The sequence below is a fragment of the Sus scrofa genome, chromosome 15, assembly GCF_054392235.1.
Source record: "Sus scrofa isolate SSC_HxYL_T2T_F1_AM1 chromosome 15, Sscrofa_HxYL_maternal_Yorkshire_Landrace_v2.0, whole genome shotgun sequence".
NCBI lineage: Eukaryota > Metazoa > Chordata > Mammalia > Artiodactyla > Suidae > Sus > Sus scrofa.
Genome location: NC_139397.1, coordinates 143,581,287 through 143,603,480, shown reverse-complemented (window position 1 = coordinate 143,603,480; position 22,194 = coordinate 143,581,287). Strand labels below are relative to the sequence as shown.

Here is a 22,194-nt window from a genome sequence, read left to right as displayed (position 1 = left end):
GAGAATGAAGAGCAAAGAACAACAATAAATAAAAAAGATTGCTCTAAACACCAAGACTTCTAAGGGGGGCATAGAATGAGAAGAGGTTTATAAAACAAAAGAAAAAAAGGGTTTGGGGGGCAGTAATCTGTTATCAAACAAGGAAAAGAATAGGGTCAAACATTCTGTATAACCTAATATTCTAAAACATACCTATGGTATAATAGTTCATTCTCCCCCCCTTTGTAAGCTCCCAGGGGAAGAGATTCCTGTCTTTTGTCCTTTGTTATATCCTATATTCTTAAAACAATTCCTGGCACAAATTCGGTCCTCCATATATATTTAATGAATAGATTTTTTTGTATAAATGAGTGTGATATTTAAAAGGAAAAGGGCAGATTAAGTATAGTTAGGGAATGATTGTAAAAGCCGAGATCTGTAAGAAGATGAAAAAATAAGTAGCTACTTCAAAGAATAAAATTCTCCAGATTTAGGGTGTTTATATTCCAGGATATAAAAAGAGCATGTATATAAAATCAAAGGATCATCTTTGAAAAGTCCTTATGAGTAAGATATGCGTGCAAATACAATTTTTAAAGGGAAGAAACAATAAAGAATGTGTAATTAAAATGAATCCCTAGCAAAATTCTACAACTGATTATAACACAAAGTAATTATTTATATGTTAGTCACAGGAACAAATACAGTCAAAGAACAAGTGAACAAGTCATTCCTGGAAAAAGCATTCTATCTTTGCCAGAATTTCTTAAATAGCTATTAAGGAATTTACACAAGCATGATAAGGTCTCATATGGTGGTTAAGAGAATTAAACATTTATGTAGCATTATATGTGATTAAGAGAGAGGTGACATAGACAGAGCGGAGGCTTACTGCTGTTGTCAGGTCAGTGACAGAGAGAGTAACATGATAGGCATGCACAAGGGGTGATACAGATATAATATGTCACATGTGGTTATCACAGAGCTAATGAAGACATAGGATAGCGTCATGCGTGGCCATGAGGGAGATGGCACAGACATGGTTTAGGGCCAGATGTGCTCATCAGATGATGCAGATAGAGCATCACACACGTTCAACACAGAGATGACTTAGACACATGCGTTATGATGTAGTGTCATACATTATTGATAAGAAGATGACGTGGGAAGTTCCCATTGTAGCTTGGCAGTAATGAGCCCAATTAGTATCCATGAGGAGGTGGGTTCCATCCCTGGCCTTGCTCAGTGGGTTAAGGATCCAGTGTTGCCGTAAGTTGTGGTGAACACTGCAGACATGGCTCAGATCCTGAGCTGCTGTGGCTGTGGTGTAGACTGGCAGCTGTAGCTCCAATTCAACCCCTAGCCAGGGTACTTCCATATGCCGCAGGCACGGCGCCCCCCCCCAAAAAAAAGATGACATGGACATAGTTTAGAATCAAGGAGATGAGACAGATATAACGTAGCATGATACATGACTATTAATAAGATGATCCAGATGTAATGCAGGATCACAGACAGCAGTCAGAATGTTAGTATAGACAGAGTGTGCACTGTGTGAGGATATCAAAGAGATAATGCAGCTGTAATATAGCATGATGTGTGGTCCTCAAGGAGATGAAAAGACGTAGGGTAGCATCAAACATGCCATCAAGCAGACAATGGAGACATAGTGTAGAGTTGTCTGGGAACTATAAGGAGGTGGCACATACACGGTGTAGCAACATATGTGGTCATCAGCAGATGATACAGATATATTGCAGCACCATACCTTGCCATCATGGACATGAAATAAACTATATTATCACGCACGGTTGTCTAGGAAATGTTGCAAAATAGGGTAGCACTACACATGGTTGTCAAGGAAAGGATACAGACATGGTTTAGCATGACACTCAGTTTTCAAGGAGATGGCATGAACTTACACATTCATGATGTGGGATTATCAAGGAGAAAAATCATAGTTTAAATATCATACATAGTTATGAAAAAGTTAATGCAGGGATAATATAGCATCCCATGTGCCTGTCAAGCGGATTTTGCATATGTAGCTTTGCCTCATATAATGCCATAGGCGAGATAATTCATAGCATAGCAGCACTCATAATTATTTTTAAAATGATGTAGATATGGTATAACTTCATTTATTAATTGTCAAGAAAATGATGCAGAGTATACAACCATACATTGTTGTCAGGAAGAAGATTGGACATGGTATAGTATCAGATTCAGCTTTCATGATGATGACACAGATACAATACAGTGCCATACATGGTTATCAGTGGGATAATTAAAACATACTGTTGTATCATACATGGTTGTCAAGGAGGTGGCAAAAACATTTTAGTATCACACATATCGATAAGAAAATATGTGACCGACATTATGGAACATCAAAAATAGTTGGGAAATAATGCAGAAATAATATATCATCATAGGCAATTGTCAAGAAGATGACACATAGTATAGCATCATAAATCATCCTCGGTGAAGTGATCTCTAGCATAACATCATAAAGAGTTTTCAAAGACACGGTGCAGATGGCTGTATAGCATTATATGTGGTTATCAGGAAGAGAAAATAGATACAGTGTAGCACTGTATGTGATTATCAAGTATATGACAGACTGTGTAGTATCACAGATAGTTGACAGAACTGAGTGTACTACGTCGTGATAAAGAGAAGTAGTGAGATGAAATGTCTTATAGCTCCATACTCAGTTATCAAAAAGTTGACCCAATATGATCCAGCAATCTCATTCCTGGGTATATGTCCTGGACAAAACTGTAATGCAAAAAGATGCATTTACCCCTGCGTTCAGAGCAGCACTATTCACAATAACTAAGAGATGGAAGCAACCTAAATGTCCATCAACAGACGATTGGATTAAGAAGATGTGGTACATATACCCAATAGAATACTACTCAGCAACCAGTCAATGAAGAATTATGAAAATTACAGCAAAAAAAAAAAAGATTACTACTCAGCCATAAAAAGAACAAAATGATGCCATTCACAATAACATAGACTCTCAAACTAAGTGAAGTAAGTCAGAGAGAGAAAGACACTGTAGGATCACGCAGAGGTGTACATCTGTGGCATCGTGTACACTTAGAAGAGATGACACAACACAGTCAAGAATCCAACATGTCTTGAGAGTACACAGACACAGTTTAGTGGCATACAGCTCCGCATGATGACTCAGACACTGTTGTGTCATTCGGAATCACCAGAGATGGTACAGATGTGGTGTAGCAACACATGTGATCATCAGTGACACGTGTAAATAGAGTGTCGCATCATAAAGGGGCTATAGGAGGTAGTGTAATATATGGGGTCATCAGAGGTATGATGTACGTTACCATGCATGCTGATTAAATATGTACAGATAAGAGACAGTATCACACACGGTCATAAAAGGATGACACACATAGAGTGTAGCATCATACTTAGTCTAGAACAAGATTAGGCAGGCATGGAGTACTGTCATACATGGTCAGCAAGATGATGATACATACACAGTGAAGCACCCTACCCAGTCAAAGAGACGATACATACGTTGTGTGGAATATTACCAGTGGTCAGGAGATGGTGGAGACATGGTAGACACTGTCACCAAAGGCACCACAAAACACACACTGGCATCAAGTGGTCATAGGGCAGAATAGACAGATATGGTTGTGCATCAAAGGTGGCTTTCAAGGAGGTGATGAAACATACTGCAGCATTACAGGTCTTTCCCTAGGTGATGAGTCTGCTCTAAGGTAGTATGATGCCTGGTCAGGAAGACCAGGAGGAGGATACACAACATATCATCATGCATAGTCGTCAGGGAGATGAGGCAGACATAATCCAGTGCCACACGTGGTCATCAGGAAGAAAATACTGACGTGGTATAGGGACGTAAGTGATCTCGGCAGAGGTGATGCAAACACAGTGCAACACTGTGTGGTTATAAAGGACATGACACAATTGAGTATGAGAGATGGTTATCAAACACTTGATACAGACATAGTGTAACATCATAAGTGGTAGTAAAGAGATGGTGTATACTATAGCGTTATACATGGATTTCAAGAAAATGACATAATACACATAAAATAGAGCATCAGATATGTTCCTCTTGGATCCACAATATACTATCATAAATAGTTATGAAGGAGAGGATTTGTGAATAATTTAGAATTATGTGGTTATCAAGGAGATGAAGCAGAGAATTGCATCATATGAGGTTTCAGCAAAAATGAGCAAACTTATAATAACATCACAGGTGGTTATGAAGGAGATAAAGTACACATAGTATAGCATCATATACTTATTGAGGAAATGAGGCAGCTATATTGTAGCATCATGCCCAATAACAGGGTCACGACATAGGCAATGAGTAGGGCTGTAAACTGTCATCAAGATGATAATTCAATATGCAGATATATAGATATATAGCATCATATGTTGTTATAAAAGAGATAGCATTATACATGGTTACCAAGGAGATCAGACACTATAGGTATTCAGAGGTTATTGTCTAGCAATTAATCTTGAAATAACATAACATTATGCATGGTTATAAGAAAAAGACATAATCAGTGCATCTCACATGATATGTTCAAAGAAACGATGTGGACATCAAACACGGTGACTGGAAATCGACCTATATAATACAGCATACTTATGGTTATCAAGACCAAGAAGGAGACATACCCCAGCACTCTACAGTAGTCCCCCTTTATCTGTGGTTTTTTTCTGCAGTTTCAGTTACTTGCACTCAATAGTCAACTGCAGTCCAAAAATATTAAATGGAAATTTTCAGAAATAAATAATTCATAAATTTTAAATTGCAGGCCATTCTGAGTAGCATGATGAAATCTTGCACCATGCCACTTTGTCCTGCCAGAGTGAATGATATAGGTATGTGGTAGCATTGACCTGTAGTCTTCAGGAAGATGATACATAGTACAGCATCATATTTTATTGTCAAGGTGATGACTCATAAAATAGCATCACATATGATTCTATGATATCATGAGATGACATATGCTTAGTATAATATCACATATGCTTGCCAAGGGGATGATGCAGCTGGAGTGCAGCATGATATGTGGTTGTCAAGGAGACGGTGCAGATATAGCATAGTATCACACATGGCTATCAAGGGTATGACATGGGCTTATTATAGTGTATTAAAATGTCGTCATGGAATGATGCATAAATTGTGTAGTGTCTTACATGCTTGTCAAGAGTATGTGGTTGTCATGAGGATGACCCATGGTTTGGTATCCTCAATTATCAACCAGGACATGATGTATATACAGTGTTCCAATACAGACAGTAGTCAGTGAGATGATACAGACATCATACAGCATTACATGTGGTTTTTAATGAGATGATGCATTCACAGGACAGCATCATACATCTCTGTCACCAAGGTGAGTCCTATTATTGCATCATATGTGGTTACTAAGGAGATGATGCAGACAAAGTATATATCACCGGTGGCAATCAAGGAGATGATGCAGCTAGACCACAAGATCTGTATACCGTAATATCATACGTGGTTTTTAAGAAAATATGATGTGATTATTATCATGTATGGTCATCTAGAAGATGATATAAATGGCATGGTGTCCCCCTGGTCATCAGGAAGATGATGTGTGCACAATGCAGTCACTCAGTGACCAGGCGATGAAGCGGACATAGTGTAGTGTGATGTGTTGTCACCAAAGAAATAACATAGACGTTACCATGTCTAAGTAGTTGTCAAGGATGCAGAAATGGCATAGCATCAAACATGGCTTTAAAGGAGTGGATGAGAACACAGCATAGAACAACACATCACTTTCAAAGAGATATAATGTAGCATGGATCCTGGGGGGTGAGATAGATGTGATATAATGGCATATGTGGTCAACAGAGAAATGACACAGGTCTTTGCAGCATCGTTTTTGGACTTCATAGAATGGAGGCACACAGAGTAGCACCAGCCCATGGTTATCAGTAAGATGAGACATAGTGTAGACTCATAAGTGGTTATCAAGAAGATGATGGAAGGCACAGCATTAGATATATTCATCAGGAAGATTTGCCAGACTTTCTAGAGCAGCACAGGTGGTTAAAAGGAGACAATACAGGGAGTTCCTGTCATGGCGCAGCAGAAACGAATCCGACTAGGAACCATGAGGTTGCGGGTGTGATCCCCGGCCTCGCTTGGTGGGTTAAGGATCCGGCGTTGCCGTGAGCTGTGGTGTAGGTCGCAGTCACATCTTTGATCTGGTGTTGCTGTGGCTCTGGCATAGGCTAGCAGCAGCAGTTCTGATTCGACCCCTAGCCTGGGAACCTCCATGTGCTGCAAGTGTGGCCCTCAAAAGACAAAAGACAAAAAAAAAGATTTGTTTTTACACCACTGATGGCAGTTTAGCTGATGAGAACAACATGCGGTGTAATAAGTGATCATCAGGAAGATGGCCCAAGATGCACCAATAGACAGGGTTATGAAGGACATGGGGAAGCTCTAGTTTAGCATCATATGTGGCTGTCAAGGAGGTGATGCAGACACTCTACAGTATCAGGAATCTGATACAGACAGAGTGTAGTGACATACATGGACATCGTAGGGATGAGGCACATGCATTTTCCGGCACAGCTGGTCATCAGGGAGATGACCCATGATGCAGAAGCACATGTGTTTATCAAACAAAACATAAATGTCTCCACAAATTAAATGTACAGATTACCGACCATCGGCTGAAGCCGTTGCAATAAGCTTTCCGGTGTAATCAAAACAGCTGTCCAGTATTTCATCATCATGGCACGTCAATGTTGCCACACATTTTTCATTTGTAGCATCCCACAGCTGCAATTTAAAACCAAGGAAAAGTATGAAGAGCATGATTTCCTGTCTACAGTGCGAAGATGGCCAGAAGTATGACATGTTTATGGCTGGTCAAATAACTGTGCCAAAATCATGCGTCAAAGGTTCACATTAGTTCATTTTACCTTGATTCATGACCAGAGACAACAGCCAACCATCTAACAAGGCATACTTTGGACACAGAGAAGATCAAAGGCAGACATTTAGAATGGGTGGTACAAATCTATCATCATAGTAGGAAAAAATCTCAAAGCACATGTTTCACTGTTTAAAGTGAAGTGCCCTCTTTTCATAGGAAGGCCATTAAATGATAAAGAGCTTGATCTAAAACTATACTGCTAGAAAATGGAAAGTATATTAAGATTATAATACATTTGGTATACATTCTATATATCTAATAATAATTCCAGAGCATAAGCTCTTAAGAACTGAAACTTAAAGGCAGGGAGGCATTGTGTTGAAACTTCTTGAGGTTCACGCTAATCAAAGTTTGATAAAAGAATAGAGGACATTAAAAATAATGTGCCTTTAGGAGTTCCCATTGTGACTCAGTGGAAATGAACCCGACTAGGATCCATGAGGGGGCGGGTTTGATCCCTGGCCTCATCCAGTGGGTTAAGGATCCAGCGTTGCCATGAGCTGTGGTGTGGGTCACAGACGCAGCTCAGATTCGGCATTGCTGTGGCTGTGGTGTAGGATGGCAGCTACGGCTCCAATTTGACCCCCTAGCCTGGGAACCTCCATATGCAGCAGGTGTGGCCCTAAAAAAAAGGCAAAATGATGATGATAATAATAATAATAATAATGTGCCTTTAAAAATATCTTTTGGGAGTTCCCGTTGTGGCTCAGCAGTAACAAACCCAACTAGTATCCATGAGGATGAGGGTTTGATCCCTGGCCTCGATCAGTGGGTTAAAGATCTGGCTTCGCTGCAAGCTGTGGCTCAGATCTAGTGTTGCCATTGCTGTGGCATAGACTCCAGCTACAGCTCTGATTTGACCCCTAGTCAGGGAACTTCCATATGCTGCAGATGCAGCCTTAAAAAGATTAACAAATAATGATAGGGAGTTTCCATCATGGAGCGGTGGAAATGAATTCAACTAGGAAACATGACGTTGCAGGTTCGATCCCTGGCCTCGCTCAGTAGGTTAAGGATCTGGCGTTGCCATGAGCTGTGGTGTAGGTGTAGGCCAGCGGCTACAGCTCCAATTGGACCCCTAGCCTGGGAACCTCCATATGCCGCAGGTGCGGCCCTAAAAAGACAAAAAAAAAAGAAAAAATATAATAATAATACCTTTCTAATACATTTGAATCCATTAAAGCTGTTTTACATAATAATTCCTTCAAACTGTGAGGATCAAAAACTTGAACTTTAAGTTACCAATTATTACTGATAAATTAATACCTTCATTTTACAGCAACTTTAAAATCTGTTGATGTTGCAATTAATACCTAACACAGTATAAAGACACAGAATTATAAAGCAAAGATATTTCTTAAGCTCACCATGCAAGTTTTGTCCATAGAGCCAGTTAATATCAGAGAGCAATCCCAGTTGAATAAAGCACTGCTGATCTCTGCACAATGCCCAATCAAGGTATACAACTTCCTACAGGATGGAAATGGTTCAGACTGGTGAAAGATGCCTTCATTCAGGATATATGCACAAAGAATGATGTCAAGCCCATTGATATAAGAGTCAGAATTTTAGTTTTTGCAAAATGTCTCCGATGACCAAACAAAGATGGCCTGATCATAGCTCCAAGAGTCTAATATCATTTTGACAAAAATAAACTTAAATTTTAGACAATCCCAGATAACAACATTACCTAAAATAATACCACAGAAAAGCATCGATAAAGAATAACAAAGGTAATGTGAAATTCTGGAAATATTTTTACACCAGATGGGCGGACCCCTTGGTCGTTCTGAAACCATCCCTCAATCTTCTAAGGAACTTGCATGGTTCTCATTTCTTATTGCGTTCATCTTGATTGGTTTCCCTGATAATTAACCTCTCAATCAAAATGCAGACAAGTCCAAGAGTGGAGTTTTACAATATAAATAGGCTAATTTAGTTAACTTCTTAGCAACTAGAACCAAAAATAATTAGGAAGGAAATTGAAGTTCTTGGACTAAATTAAATTTGGACCATTAGCTGTGATTTCATTTATTCATGACATCCATGCCTACCATAATGACAAGCCATTGAAATTTGATTACATAGTACATGGAATAAATAATAGCTATATAACCAGGCTAGTGCTAACAATCTTCTCTTATATAGCTGTTTGGCATTATTTGCTTAGAATTCAAAGGAAACTTCTATTGCTGGTGGATCAGAACTATCATTAAAGAATGAATTCATTTGCTCCTAACGTGTCCTATTCCTAATGGAAGCCAAGGCACAGCTGACAGATTTAACATTAAACTAATAAATAACAAAGATTGTCTTCTTACTGATCCAGGTTTAAAAAAAATTCTTAAAAATCAAGACTACCTTCCAGTACCAGCATCCCACACTATAACCGTATGGTCAAAAGACCCTGTGATGATTCTGTCGCCTGAGGTGTTGAAGGACAAGGAGATGATTTCGGCTGAATGTCCCTAGAAAAGAGCAGATGCCATCATGCATACCTGTAAATAAAACAATTTCTACAAGTGTATAACCCAATAATCTAAAAGAAAATGCTACATATATCTGGAGAAAAGACATAATTCAAAAAGATACATGCGCCCCAGTGTTCACTGCAGCACTCTTTACAATAGCCAAGACATGGAAGCCCCCAAAATGTCCACTGACAGAGGAATGGATAAAGAAAATGGAATATTATTCAGCCATAAAAATGTCATGCACAGCAACATGGATGGACCTAGAAATTATCATCCTAAGTGAAGTAAGTCAGAGAAAGACAAATGTCAAATGAGATCACTAATGTGTGGAGTCTAAAAGAAATGATGCGATAGAACTTACAAAACAGATACAGATGCAAAAATTTCGAAACCAAACTTGTATTTTCCAAAGGGAAACTAGACGGCAGGGATAAATTATGGGGTCGGGATTGATGCATACACGGCGTTACATGTGGAACAGACAGGTGATGGCGACCCACTGTACAACACAGGGAAATTTACCCAGGACTGTATGGTAGCCTGTTTGGGGAAAGAACCTGAAAAGGAATGGATAGATACATAACTCATTTACTTTGCCAAATGCCTGAGAGTCAACTTTGTGAGTCAACGATATTCCAATAAAATTTTTAAAAATTAAATTAAGTTTTTTTAGAAAAGAAAAAAAGAAAATGCTGAAAAGGGCAAATCTCTGTAGGGAAAAAGGAGATGCTGCAAACGAGGGGCACGACGTTTCCTGTGGGGATGGTGGGAATGTTCTCAAGCCAGGTTTTGGTGGTGGCTGCGCAGTCCTGTAATTTTACTCTTAAAGACAGACTTATACACTTGGAGTAAGTCCATTTCAACTCAAGATAATTGATTTTAAAAAAAAAAGGAAAAGGGACGTGAGTTGGAAACCAAAGGGCTTCTTTCAGTCTTGGAAATGCTAAGAAGAGCGTATGCGTTATGGGCTAATAATAGGTGATGGGCAAAGACAGGATACTTGTGGAATAACACTGATAATGTTTTAATAAGGAAAATTCTTATGATGCTTTAACATGAAATAGATAAATAAACGCCTGGCCTTTGGCCTGACTTCCACCTGGATACCGTCTGCAGCTGATGAATCAAAATGTGTGGGACAATGGGAAGAAGGAGCCCCTCTCGGCAGTAGACCACGCTTGGACATAGCCCTCGTTTTTCCAACTATTTTAGCAAATTCACATGATTACTTTCTTTTCATAATTCAAAAGTGCATTTAAAATTAAACTCCTGGCCGAAGGTCCTGTCGTAGCTCAGTGGTTAACGAATCCGACTAGGAACCCTGAGGTTGCGGGTTTGATCCCTGGCCTTGCTCAGTGGGTTAAGGATCCAGCATGGCCGTGAGCTGTGGTGTAGGTTGCAGATGAGGCTCCGACCCCAAGTTGCTGTGGCTCTGGCATAGGGAGGGAGGTGGCTACAGCTCGGATTCGACCCCTAGCTTGGGAACCTCCATATGCCGCAGGAGCAGCCCTAGAAAAGACAAAAAGACAAAAATAAATTAATTAATTAATTAAATAAAATTAAACTCCTGGGGTTCCCATTATGGTGCAGCAGAAAAAAATCTGACTAGGAACCATAAGGTTTCGGGTTCGATCCCTGGCCTCATTCGGTGGGTTAAGGAGCCGGCAGTGCTGCGAGCTGTGGTGTGGGTTGCAGATGCAGCTCCAATCCTGTGTTGTTGTGGCTGTGGCATAGGCCGGCAGCTGTAGCTCCGACTCGACCCCTAGCCTGGGAACCTCCATATGCCATGGGTGTGGCCCTAGAAACAAGTACAAAAAGGCAAAAAAATAAATAAACTAAGTTAAACTCCTGGTTGATTCCAAATGACAAAAATTAAATGGAGCTGAATATGAAAATCCTGGGCACAAAGCGTATTCCCTGGTGTCAGAGAGGTGTGCCAAGCAGGACATAGGCCTTCCAGGGCTCTCAGGCATTTGTCTGAAAGAAGAGCCAGTGAAGAGGCAGAGACTCACAGAAATGAGGAAGAGGAAAATCAGGAGACGCATTTCTACTGATAAAGCTGGATGCTCTCATTTCAGAAAGAAAACTCTTAGTTAAAGGCACTGCTTTTCCTTTTTTTTTTTCACTCCATTTTTTTTTTAACTTTCTTAGGAAAATCTCTCCTAGGAAATGGGCTCTATTTCTTAAATCCATTTATAATTTGAAAGGATAACATGATTTCCCATCCAGCTGTTCCCACTGACTGCCACAGGGCATTGCCCTTTACATCTGGTAGTTGGGGCTGGGGTGGGAAGAAGTGGAGGGCAGCAGTCATAGGAAGGTGCTGGACGGATGTGTGGTGGTGACAGACAGGGGCTCCTGCGCCCACTCTGCAGGCAGTGTCCTTCCACCTTGCCACCTCCTGCCATTTGCCCCCCGTATTTCAGACTCTGTAGCACAGGAGGCTTCTAAGACTGGAGGTTAGAAGAGAAGAGAGTTAACAGTCATCCCTTTAAGAAATCCTTGGGGTTAATGATCCGTCGTTGCCCCAAGCTCTGGCATCAGTTGCAGATGCAGCTCTGATCCTGCATTGTTGTGGCTGTGGCATAGGCCGGCACCTGAAGCTCTGATTTGACCCCTAGCCTGGGAACTTCCATATGCTGCAACTGCAGCCCACAACTCCGAAGGAAAGAAAGAAAAAAAGAAAGAAGGAAGGAAGGAAGGAAGAAAGGAAGGAAGAAAAGAGAGAGAGAGAGAAAGAAAGAAAGAAAGAAAGAAAGAAAGAAAGAAAGAAAGAAAGAAAGAAAGAAAGAAAGAAAGAAAGAAAGAAAGAAAGAAAGAAAGAAAAAGAAAAAGAGAGAGAGAGAGAAAGAAAGAAAGAAAGATCGATCGATCGATCTTTGGGCAAGTGTTTCCAGTTTTGCCTCTTCCAAAAGGTACTGGCTTCCACCTACTTTGCATTTAGCCAGACCAATGACCATATAGGTTTTAAGCAATAGTTGGTACAGCTTACAGAGTGAAGCTGGTCAAAATCAAAAGCCCACCTGGCTTCCCCAGCATGTCCCTTTCAGTCTTTTGGAACAGCCAGCAAACCAAGTGGAACGCTCTCATTGCACTCTGAACACCAACGGCTCAAAAACATCTTCTAACTTAGCGCTCATTTTGTAATAAACACACAAACAAAAACAAACACAAGAAAAGAGGCTTATTCAGAGGAGCAGCTAATGAGAACCTGAAACTAGAAGGTGACCTTATGCACATACCATTAAAGTGCACACTTGCTCTCCATTCTGAATATCCCACAGTTTGGCCGTTGTGTCCATGCTTCCGGTAGCCACCAATGTGCTTTGAGGATTAAATGATAAACACACCTGAATGACATGACATGGGAGAGGTTTTAGAAATGGTTAATTCTCATATAGAAAAGCTCGAAGGGGCAACGCCCTTGGCAGATTCAGCCTAGTTCTCTGTACACATATGCAGCAAAATAACCAGCTGAGAGGAGTCGTCTCTCTGCAGGCTGGTCCTATGGTGTTCTCTTCCCGAGATGAGGCTGCTGTTATCCCACATCAGCAGTCTCAGGCTTGCAGGGGCACTGGCTTCCCCTTGGTCACTTCCAGACCACAGAAGAACAGAGACAAAAGCCAAGCCCTGCTCCTTTGTGACTCTTCCCATCTGGCTCGCATTGTCTCTGTTGCTGTCTTCACACTCCCGTCAATCACCGAGGGCTCTGCCTATTGGCTCACCGTCTCAGTTCTGATCCCAGGTGACCGTCTTGGGGGCCATCCATCCAATACCCCCAGACCCACGATCTTGGACTCCTTTTCATAATGACTCCCATGGCCACACCCTGACCGTGATGCCACCTTCTCTAGAAGATTCACTACCAACACAGTAATCTCCAGGTATCATTTCCTAATACTCTGCCTTCTCTCTTCCTTACCAAGTCCCACCCCCAGGATATCTTCCATGGCATGTAAACCCTCTCTTGGCTCTTGGTTTAACATCCCCATTCAACTGACATCTGGAAGCATCTCTCCTACCAGCATCCTCAACACCCTTAGACCCTGTCTTTCAATGGCACCCTTCATAAAACTCCTAACAGCTTGTATCAATCTGGGACTTTAGCCGTTCGTCAGCCTGCTCGACTTCACCAGTCAGCCAAGGCAGATTAAGAAAATGGCATGGCAGGTTACTGGTACTGCTCATCTGTGCCTTCTGTCCTCAGCTGTGGCCTCAGCATCACTCCCTACTTTGGTTAACGTGCCTCTGGCTCAGACCTTCTCCCATGCTCCATCCTTGCCCCCACTCCATCCTTGCCCCCACTCCCATCCTCATCCTGCCGTAGCAGGTAACTTGGCCTCCTAACACGTCCCTGAAAAAACTCACCCATCAGGTGGGAACTTCCTCTGCTGGCTCTCACTTTCCTTTCCTTCCAGAGGAACCCTTTTGCCTTTGTAAGATGCCTTCCCTGCAGCCCTCAGGGCAGTGTACCCACCAACGCTTGAGCCTTTCCCTCATAAAATAAATCCTCCCTTGACTCCACGTTCCCCTCTTGTATCTCTCTCTATTTCCCTTTCCAACCAAATTCCCTGGGAAAATAGCCTACTGTCCCTCACTGGCCTATCCCCCACTCTTCAGCTCTCCTGGAACCACTCTGGATAAACGTCCAATAGAGAGACCTCCCTGGAGTTCTCCATATTTTTCTCCCTCTCGAAAGCTGTGGCAGTGCTCTGCTTTTCTTCTCTTACTTCTTATCTCTCTTTTTGTTATCTTTTAAAAGTTTCTCCTTTCCCTCTTCCCAAGATCCCATCACTCTCTTCCTCATGCTCTATCTTTTCCTTTGGAAACTTTCAGTGGCTCAGTGGTTTCTGTTGCCATGGAGATGCCAGTGAATCACACATCCGTGACTTTCACCCAGACCTCGTGGCCGAAGGGAAACCCTGGTTTGGACATCACACAGGGAGACTGTGTCACTCTGTCTAATTCATGCGAGTCACATGAAGAAGCCAGCTTCTCTTTTATGTACAGACTTGGTGAACAGCACCGCCAGGTGCCCAAGTCTGAAATCAGGGCATCATCTTAAATACCTTTTTTTTTTTCCTTTTTTTCATGTCACGTATCTATCTACTTGGTAACCCAGTCTTAACCCAACACCAACCCCAACCTCTCTCACATTCTCCCCACCAGCCTCACGTCTGGCCTTCATCATCTCAGCTGGGGCACTCCAAGATCCCCACTGGCCCATACTTTTAACTTCTTTTTAGAGCCACACCTGTAGCATATGGAAGTCTCAGGCTAGGGGTCGAATGGGAGCTCAGCTGCTGGCCTATGCCACAGCCACAGCAACGTGGGATCTGAGCCACATCTGTGACCTACATCAGAGCTCACAGCAATGCCAGATCCCTAACCCACTGAGTAGGGCCAGGGATTGAACCCTCATCCTCATAGATACTAGTCAGGTTTGTTACTGCTGAGGCATGACGGGAACACCTCCACTGGCCCATATTTCTAATTTACCCAGTTCCATGTCTTTTCCCCACTGCCACAGTGGTGTCCTCACAGAGCAAAGCTGACCATGCCGCCTCCCAGCTGACAAGGCTCAGCAGCATGGCAATGTCTCCAGGATAGAGTCCCAAGTCCTTAGCACAACACACAGGACCCTCTATCAGCCTACAGGATGGTCTCTCCTGCCTCCCCCACTTCAGTCACACAAAGGCTGTGATCTGACTTTGCAGGGTTACAGGTGTCCCAGGACATGGACCCTGTTAGTGCAGATGGCTGGGCAGCACCAGGGGTCCCCCCTGTCCCCTCAGCATATCCAGACAAGCACCTTCTATGTTTGTCCCTGCAGGGAAGGCTGGGAAGTGCAGCTCTGGATGCCCAGAGCCACTTGAGCTCTCGAGCATGTACTACAGTTCCACACCTTCTCTGGGCATTTGCCAGGGCAGCTCCCTCTGCCTGGAACACACGTGCCACCTGTCTGCAGAGTCTCCTGAATGCCTCTCCTGGCCACGGAGGTGTGGCAGCTCCCTCCCGCCCTCACTGAACCCCCTGCCCACTTCTAGCCCACCTACAGCACATCTTCAAACTTATCCATGGATGCCTCTCTTCTCTCTACAGCAAAATCTCTGGGAGCCATGGACTACATCTGATTCTATTTGGCACCCCACACACATGGGCCAGGGCTTCACATGGTCCAATACTTAATAAATATTCATTGGATTGACGTTATTGACTACAAAAAAAAATATATTACAAAGGTCTTCCTAGGAACCATAAATAAAGAAAATCTTTTCAAAATGCCACAGGGAATGTAGAAACATGGGCACACTCTGAGAATGAGGATTATGTCTTTCTTATGATCTTGTGCAAGTTACGTAAGCTCTTATGCCTCAGCATCCTCAACTGTAAAATGGGGAAATACCTACCCCTTAGGGTTGTTATGAGGAACAGCCAAACTAATCTGTACAAGGGCTTATGAGAGTGTGTCACTGAAGGGTCAGTTACGGTTTCTCACTGCAGTATCCCTAGTGTCTAACGAAGAACCTTGAGCTTAGCATGAGCTCCTATTGGGTGAACATACAATCAAATGGAAGGATGAATACAAATTCATTTTTACTCCTAAAATAAGCAGAGTGTTTATTTTTAAAGCTATTGCCTGTTCCATAGGGTGCCAATTATCTCACTAATTGTTATAAGATATAACACAGAATTGGCCAAGGCCAAGGGCTTCCCAATAGTGAAAGCTATTTTGAGTATCAAACCATGCAAATCTGAGTACTAATCATATCCAGAAAACAATCAATCAGCGTAAATATTTTATGTGATATAAAAAAGTCATTTTAAGAGCTATTTGAAGGACTCCGTCAACACTCACGGAGTCAGTTCTCTAAAGACAAGTCAAGGAAGGAGTTCCTACTGTGGTTCAGTGGGTTAAGGACCTGACATTATCTCTGTGAGGATGGGAGTTCAATTGCTGGCCTCAATCAGTGGGTTAAGGATTCAGCATTGCCATAAGCTGTGGCATAGGTCACAGATGCAGCTCAGATCTAGTGTGGTTATGGAACAGGCCACAGCTGCAGCTCCAATTCGACCCTGGCCCAGGAATTTCTATATGCCACAGGCGCAGCTGTAAAAAGAAAAAAAAAAAAAAAAAAGATAAGTCAATGAGAAAGAAAAAGTCAGGTTGGTTATTGTAGTCATATATTTATGTTATTTGTCTACTTAGTCAATGCAGGATATGGGTCTTTGACAGTATCTGCAAGATATCAAACTAGAGTAGTTTGTAAATTATGTCAATACTGCCATATATAATACATAGATACTAAAATTATCAGAGAGATGTTAAAATTAATTATAAAGCTATAACCACTACCTTTACAACGGAATCCTAAAAAGAAAGAATGATGTGCTAGTGTAGGTTCATCACTTGTAATGTAGGTACCACCCTAGTGGGGATGCTGATACCAGGGATGCTGCAGAGGGAAGAGGGGAGGAGTAGGTAAGAAATCTTTGTTCTTTTCACCCAGTTTTTCTATCTACCTAAAACTGCTCTAAAAAAAATACAGTCTATTGAAAAAAAAATAAAAGAAAGAAAAAGTAAAACAAAACAAAAACAAAAGAGATGGCAACATTAAAAATATACATAACAAAATAAATATACTCACTATTTCTGCTGCATGACCCCTAAAGGTATGGTAACATTTTCCTGTTTCTACACTCCATAGTTTACAAGTCTTATCAAAGGACCCAGTGGCAATTTTGTCCCTAAGATTTAAAAAAATATACACGGAATTTGAAAATGAATTCAACCACAGTATTTGATACAATGAATTAAGACAAGCTGTAGTAATACAAAGCTCTCTATCTACTCAGAAATTTATCTCACTTTTAAGAGTAAGCAAACCTACATCTCTGTGGATAACAAATTTCTAATTTTTGAATAGTGTCAGTTTATATGTTTAAAATATTTTACATTAAAGGTGTAAATTGTGTTTAAGATTGTAATTCTTTTTTAATGAGCATAACAAATATGGCAAAATCGTTTAGAAAATTACAAACAAATGGAAATTAACAATGTGCAATATGAGTTGTACAAATGCAGAAAATTTCTGTTAGTAGATCTACTGAAAAGGATAACATTGAATTTGAAAGAAGGCAAATGGAAGATATAACTCCAGTTAAATATATGGCTAGATAAGGTTTTGAGACATTAGCCAGAGTGTCTCCTTGAGAAAATCATATTTATATTATTCCAAAAAAGGATACACATGAACTTATTGGCAGAACAGAAACAGACTCACAGACTTTGAAGAACCTGCAGTTACCAAAGGGGACAGGTGGGGGCAGGGAATGGATTGAGGGTTTGGGACTGGCATATGCGCACTGAGGTATATGGAATACGTGGCCAAAGGGGCCCTGCTGTATAGCACAGAGAACTCTACCCAACATTCTGCGCTCATCTATGTGGGAAAACAATCAGAAGGAGAATGGATGTGTGCCCACGTATGACTGAATCACTTGGTTGCACAGCAGAAATTATCACAACATTGTAAATCAACTATACCTCAATAAAACTTTAAAAATTAAAAAAGGGGGGGTTTAGGGGCTTTAGAGAGGAGCGATGGTAAAGACTTCAATCCCTTTCAAAAAGGGGGTTCCCCATGTTTACTGTTGAGCAAGGCTGCTGTCAACACACAAGGGCAAGGGTAGAGGAGCCTGTCCAACCCTCATCAGGGGACAAAACCCTTTTCCTCCACCCCTGACCCTTGTCTGTCTTCTGCACCAGGTCGTTAAAATTTCACGCAGTTGGGCCATGATTGACAGTACAAGCTCACCGTTCAAAAGGGTCAGGAGTTTTATGGCCCCAAATAGCCATCCCAAAGCCAAGGACAAGGGCTCAGCCCCGCTGTGGAATGTGCAGTCATCCAGAGGGACCCGAAGACCTCGCGTCTGTTCTCAGGACCACCCCAGAGTTTGCTGTGGTCTCTGCTACCAGAGGAAAGCAGGGACATTCTACAGCATTCTCTCTCATTTTTATAATGACCTCATCTACAATTCCATTTAGTAACATTTTTTCAGATATTTATCTTATCTATGTTTTCATAGGAGACAGCAGCTTTATTTGCACACTCATATCTCATTAGTTTAAGCAATTGTAATTAAATTAATTACAAGTTGAAAGCACAGCCCACATAAGCAGGTTTGTGGACAAGTACGACTTTGGTAAGCTAAGAATCTAACCAGGGGGGAGAGACGTTAAGCACGCTAGTGTGTAAGCCTAGTTGCCCCAGGCATGCAGGCAGCAAGGGTCCCAGTACTATGTCATTCAGAAGGGTAGAGAACCTTGGTTAATCTATGGAACAGGTTAACTAGAAGTTAGTTGAAAAATGGTTCCACTATATTTTGTAGGGTTACTTAGCATGTTACTCAGCACCTTTTTTTCTCCCTGAGAAGACTGTCAGGGAACTTCTCAACAAAGCAAACCCTGTTATGCATGCATGTCCAGTCTCCAGCGGCATCCGTGCAGCGCTATAAACACCGGCAGGAACTTCCGGTCAGAGAACCCCCAAGGGCAGAGAGTGAGCCCTGCGGAACCTTGAACGCTTGGTCACCCCTTTCGTACAGTGCGATCCTAGGATGTATACGTGAACTTTACAGACCTTATGCAAGGACAGGAATACCTATCCAAAAGCCCCTTCAAGCACTGAAGAAGGGATCTGTAAAGTTTTCAAAGCAGAGGTCAAGCGCTGAGTAAATGCGAGCTCTCTGTCTCCCCTTTGCTTCCCCAGTAGATGGAGGGAGCGATGAATACCTGAACTAATGGGTTCATAAAGAGTAAGTGAGGGAGCAGACGTCTCCTTACCCATAAGGATTGTTGAATGCTATGGCATAAACCACATTCCTGTGACCTTCCAGGGTGTGAAGTTCCTCTCCAGAGGCCATGTCCCAGAGTTTGCATGTCCGATCATAGCTCCCTGTGATAAAGCTAACGCAGGCCACAGAAATGCAACACAAGGTGAGAACAGCAGTGGGTCAGTAAAGACCTCGTGGTTTTGCCTGCCAAATCAGAACTCCATTTATCTTGCTCTTTACAATGGAATCGCATTTGCAGAACAAGGAGTTGAGTTGGGAACAATATCTAAATAATTTGACTTAGAAATTTTCCAGTTTTTTCCTACACCCAAAAAGGAGGTAATAAATAAAGAGTAATCCTGGAGTTCCCATCATGGCTCAGTGGGAACGAACCCTACTAGGATCCATGAGGATGCAGGTTGGACCCCTGGCCTTGCTCAGTGGGTTAAGGATCCGGCATTGCTGCAAGCTGTGGTGTAGGTCACAGACTTGGCTCGGGTCCCATGCTGCTGTGGCTGTGGTGTAGGACGGCAGCTGCGGCTCCAATTCGACCCTTAGCCTGGGAACTTCTATATGCTGCAGGTGTGGCCCTAAAAAGACCAAAAAAAAAAAAAAAGTAATCCTTTCAATAATCATTCTTATAGTATAAATAATTATATAATTAAACAATATTAATAATCAGTAACATTTTCTGAAACTAATATATCTCAGCAATAGCATCGTTCTTCCACATGGTTGAACCGTAAAAATCTTAGCATCATCTTTGACCCCTCTCTTTCCCTCACATCCCATATACCATCTATTAATTCCGTCAGCCCAGTCTCAGAATACATCCCTAGTATGGCCGCTTCTCACCAGTTTATCGCCTGCATCTCTTGCATAAACCAGTGAAGCCACCTTCTAACAGGTCTGGGCTCACGTGTGAGCCTTACCTGTCTATTTTCCTCAATCAAATTGCAGTTAATTTTTTTAAACCTTCGTCAAATGGCTTCCTAGCAATCCAGGCAAAAGTTCAGACTCTGCTCATGGTCCACATGGCCAGCGGCCCTGGCTGCCCCTCGGACCTCAACTTCTCCCAAACACACCCCGACCAGCCACACCCCGCTTCCCACCAGTCTCTGAAGATCTGGATCCTTCCTTTCATGCATGCTAGTCCTTCTCCCATCTGGAGTACAACCACCATGCCCACGACCTGGATCATGACTAAGAGGTTCAATAAATATGCGTTTATGGGGGTTCCCGTTGTGGAGCAGCAGTTAACGAATCCGACTAGGAACCATGAGGTTGCGGGTTCAATCCCTGCCCTTGCTCAGTGGGTTAAGGATCCGGTGTTGCCGTGAGCTGTGGTGTAGGTTGCAGACTCGGCTCGGATCCCGCGTTGTTGTGGCTCTGGCGTGGGCCAGTGGCTACAGCTCCGATTCGACCCCTAGCCTGGGAATCTCCATACGCCGTGGGAGCGGCCCAAGAAATGGCAAAAAGACAAAAAATAAATAAATAAATAAATAAATATGCGCTTACTATTTACTCTCCTTTACATGACTTTTCCTCTACAGGAATCATCAGTATATTGACCTCTAATAGTTTAAAGAAAAACAACAGTATCTTGGTTACTCCTTACATATTCCATTAGGAAAAGTATTTCCCAAACGCAGGAAAAAAGGTACAACATTGAAAAGACAGTCTTTTTTCTTTTTCCTTTTTTTTTTTTTTTTTTTTTTTTTGGTCTGCACCCTCAGCATATGGAGGTTCCCAGGCTAGGGGTGGAATCAGAGCTGCGGCTGCCGGCCTACACCACAGCCACAGCAACACCAGATCTGAGCCGCATCTGCGACCTATGCCACAGCTCATGGCAACACTGGATTATTAACCCACTGATCGAGGCCAGGGATCAAACCTGCATCCTCATGGATACTAGTTGGGTTCTTAACCCACTGAGCCACAATGGGAACTCCCAAAAACCCAGTCTTAACGTCAAGTAGTGATGATAAAAGGTGAAACAAATTCTGATATCTAAACCCAACTAAACAGGAAGGTTGACAGGGCAACACATCTTTGGTTCTCTTCTAGGCATTTTCCTCCTGGCTTCTTGGTAACGTAAGTTGGTAAAGTCGTGATAGAACACAGTATGGTGGTTGCCAAAGAAAGTAAAAACAGAATTACCATATGATCCAGCAATCTTATTTCGGGTATATATTCAAAGGAAATGAAATCGGGATCTCGTAGGGATACCTGCACTCCCATGTCCATTCTGGCTTTGTTGGCTATAGTCGAGATATGGAAACAACCTGAGTACTGTCCAGGGATGGACGGATGAAGAAAACAAGGTGCATAGATATGCACACAACGAAATGCTATTTGGCCGTGAGAAAGAAATACCACCACTTGCTACCACGTGGTTGAACCTTTAGGACATTCTGCTAAGAGAAACAAGCCAGACAAAGAAGGACAAATACCAGATGATCTCACTTATATGTGGAACCTAAGAAAACCAAAAAAAGCAAAAGAAAAAGTTGAATTCACAGAAGCAGAGCATAGAACAGTAGTGACCTACTGGGGAGGTGGGAGGAATGGAGAGACATTGGCCAAAGGGTACAAACATCATGGTTACGTAGGATGACGAGGTCTAGAGATTGACTCCACAGGCATAATGACTGTAATTGACAGCACTGGATTGTATCCTTGAAATATGCTGAGAGAATAGATCCCAGGTGCTCACACACAATGGCAACTGTATGGAGACAGTATGTCAACTAGCTTGACGGCAGTGATCATTTCACTGTGTACATGTATATGGAATCATCATGCTGCATGACTTACATGCACATAACTTTTATTTTTTAAAAAATTTATCCCTTGATTATGAAAAATCAAAAATAAAGAGTAGAAATAGACAGAAATAC

At 42.0% G+C, this 22,194-nt stretch overlaps 1 protein-coding gene across 4 annotated transcripts in view; it reads right to left on the bottom strand.

The window, feature by feature from the left end:
* Positions 1-22,194, bottom strand: part of DAW1 (dynein assembly factor with WD repeats 1) — a 51,509-nt gene that overhangs the window by 7,147 nt on the left and 22,168 nt on the right. For 2 of the 4 annotated variants that reach the window (XR_308269.4, XM_005672265.4), the window contains exons 5-10: positions 19,305-19,427; positions 17,107-17,206; positions 12,700-12,807; positions 9,345-9,451; positions 8,351-8,453; positions 6,712-6,826 (exon numbers count right to left, since the gene is read on the bottom strand). Coding sequence is in view for 2 of the 4 variants with exons in the window: in XM_005672265.4 (XP_005672322.1) it covers positions 6,712-6,826; positions 8,351-8,453; positions 9,345-9,451; positions 12,700-12,807; positions 17,107-17,206; positions 19,305-19,427 (656 nt within the window). In the remaining 2 variants the exon portion in view is untranslated. The remainder of the gene's footprint in view (positions 1-6,711; positions 6,827-8,350; positions 8,454-9,344; positions 9,452-12,699; positions 12,808-17,106; positions 17,207-19,304; positions 19,428-22,194) is intronic. The other 2 variants (XR_014829439.1, XM_084999229.1) reach the window with 1 other exon arrangement.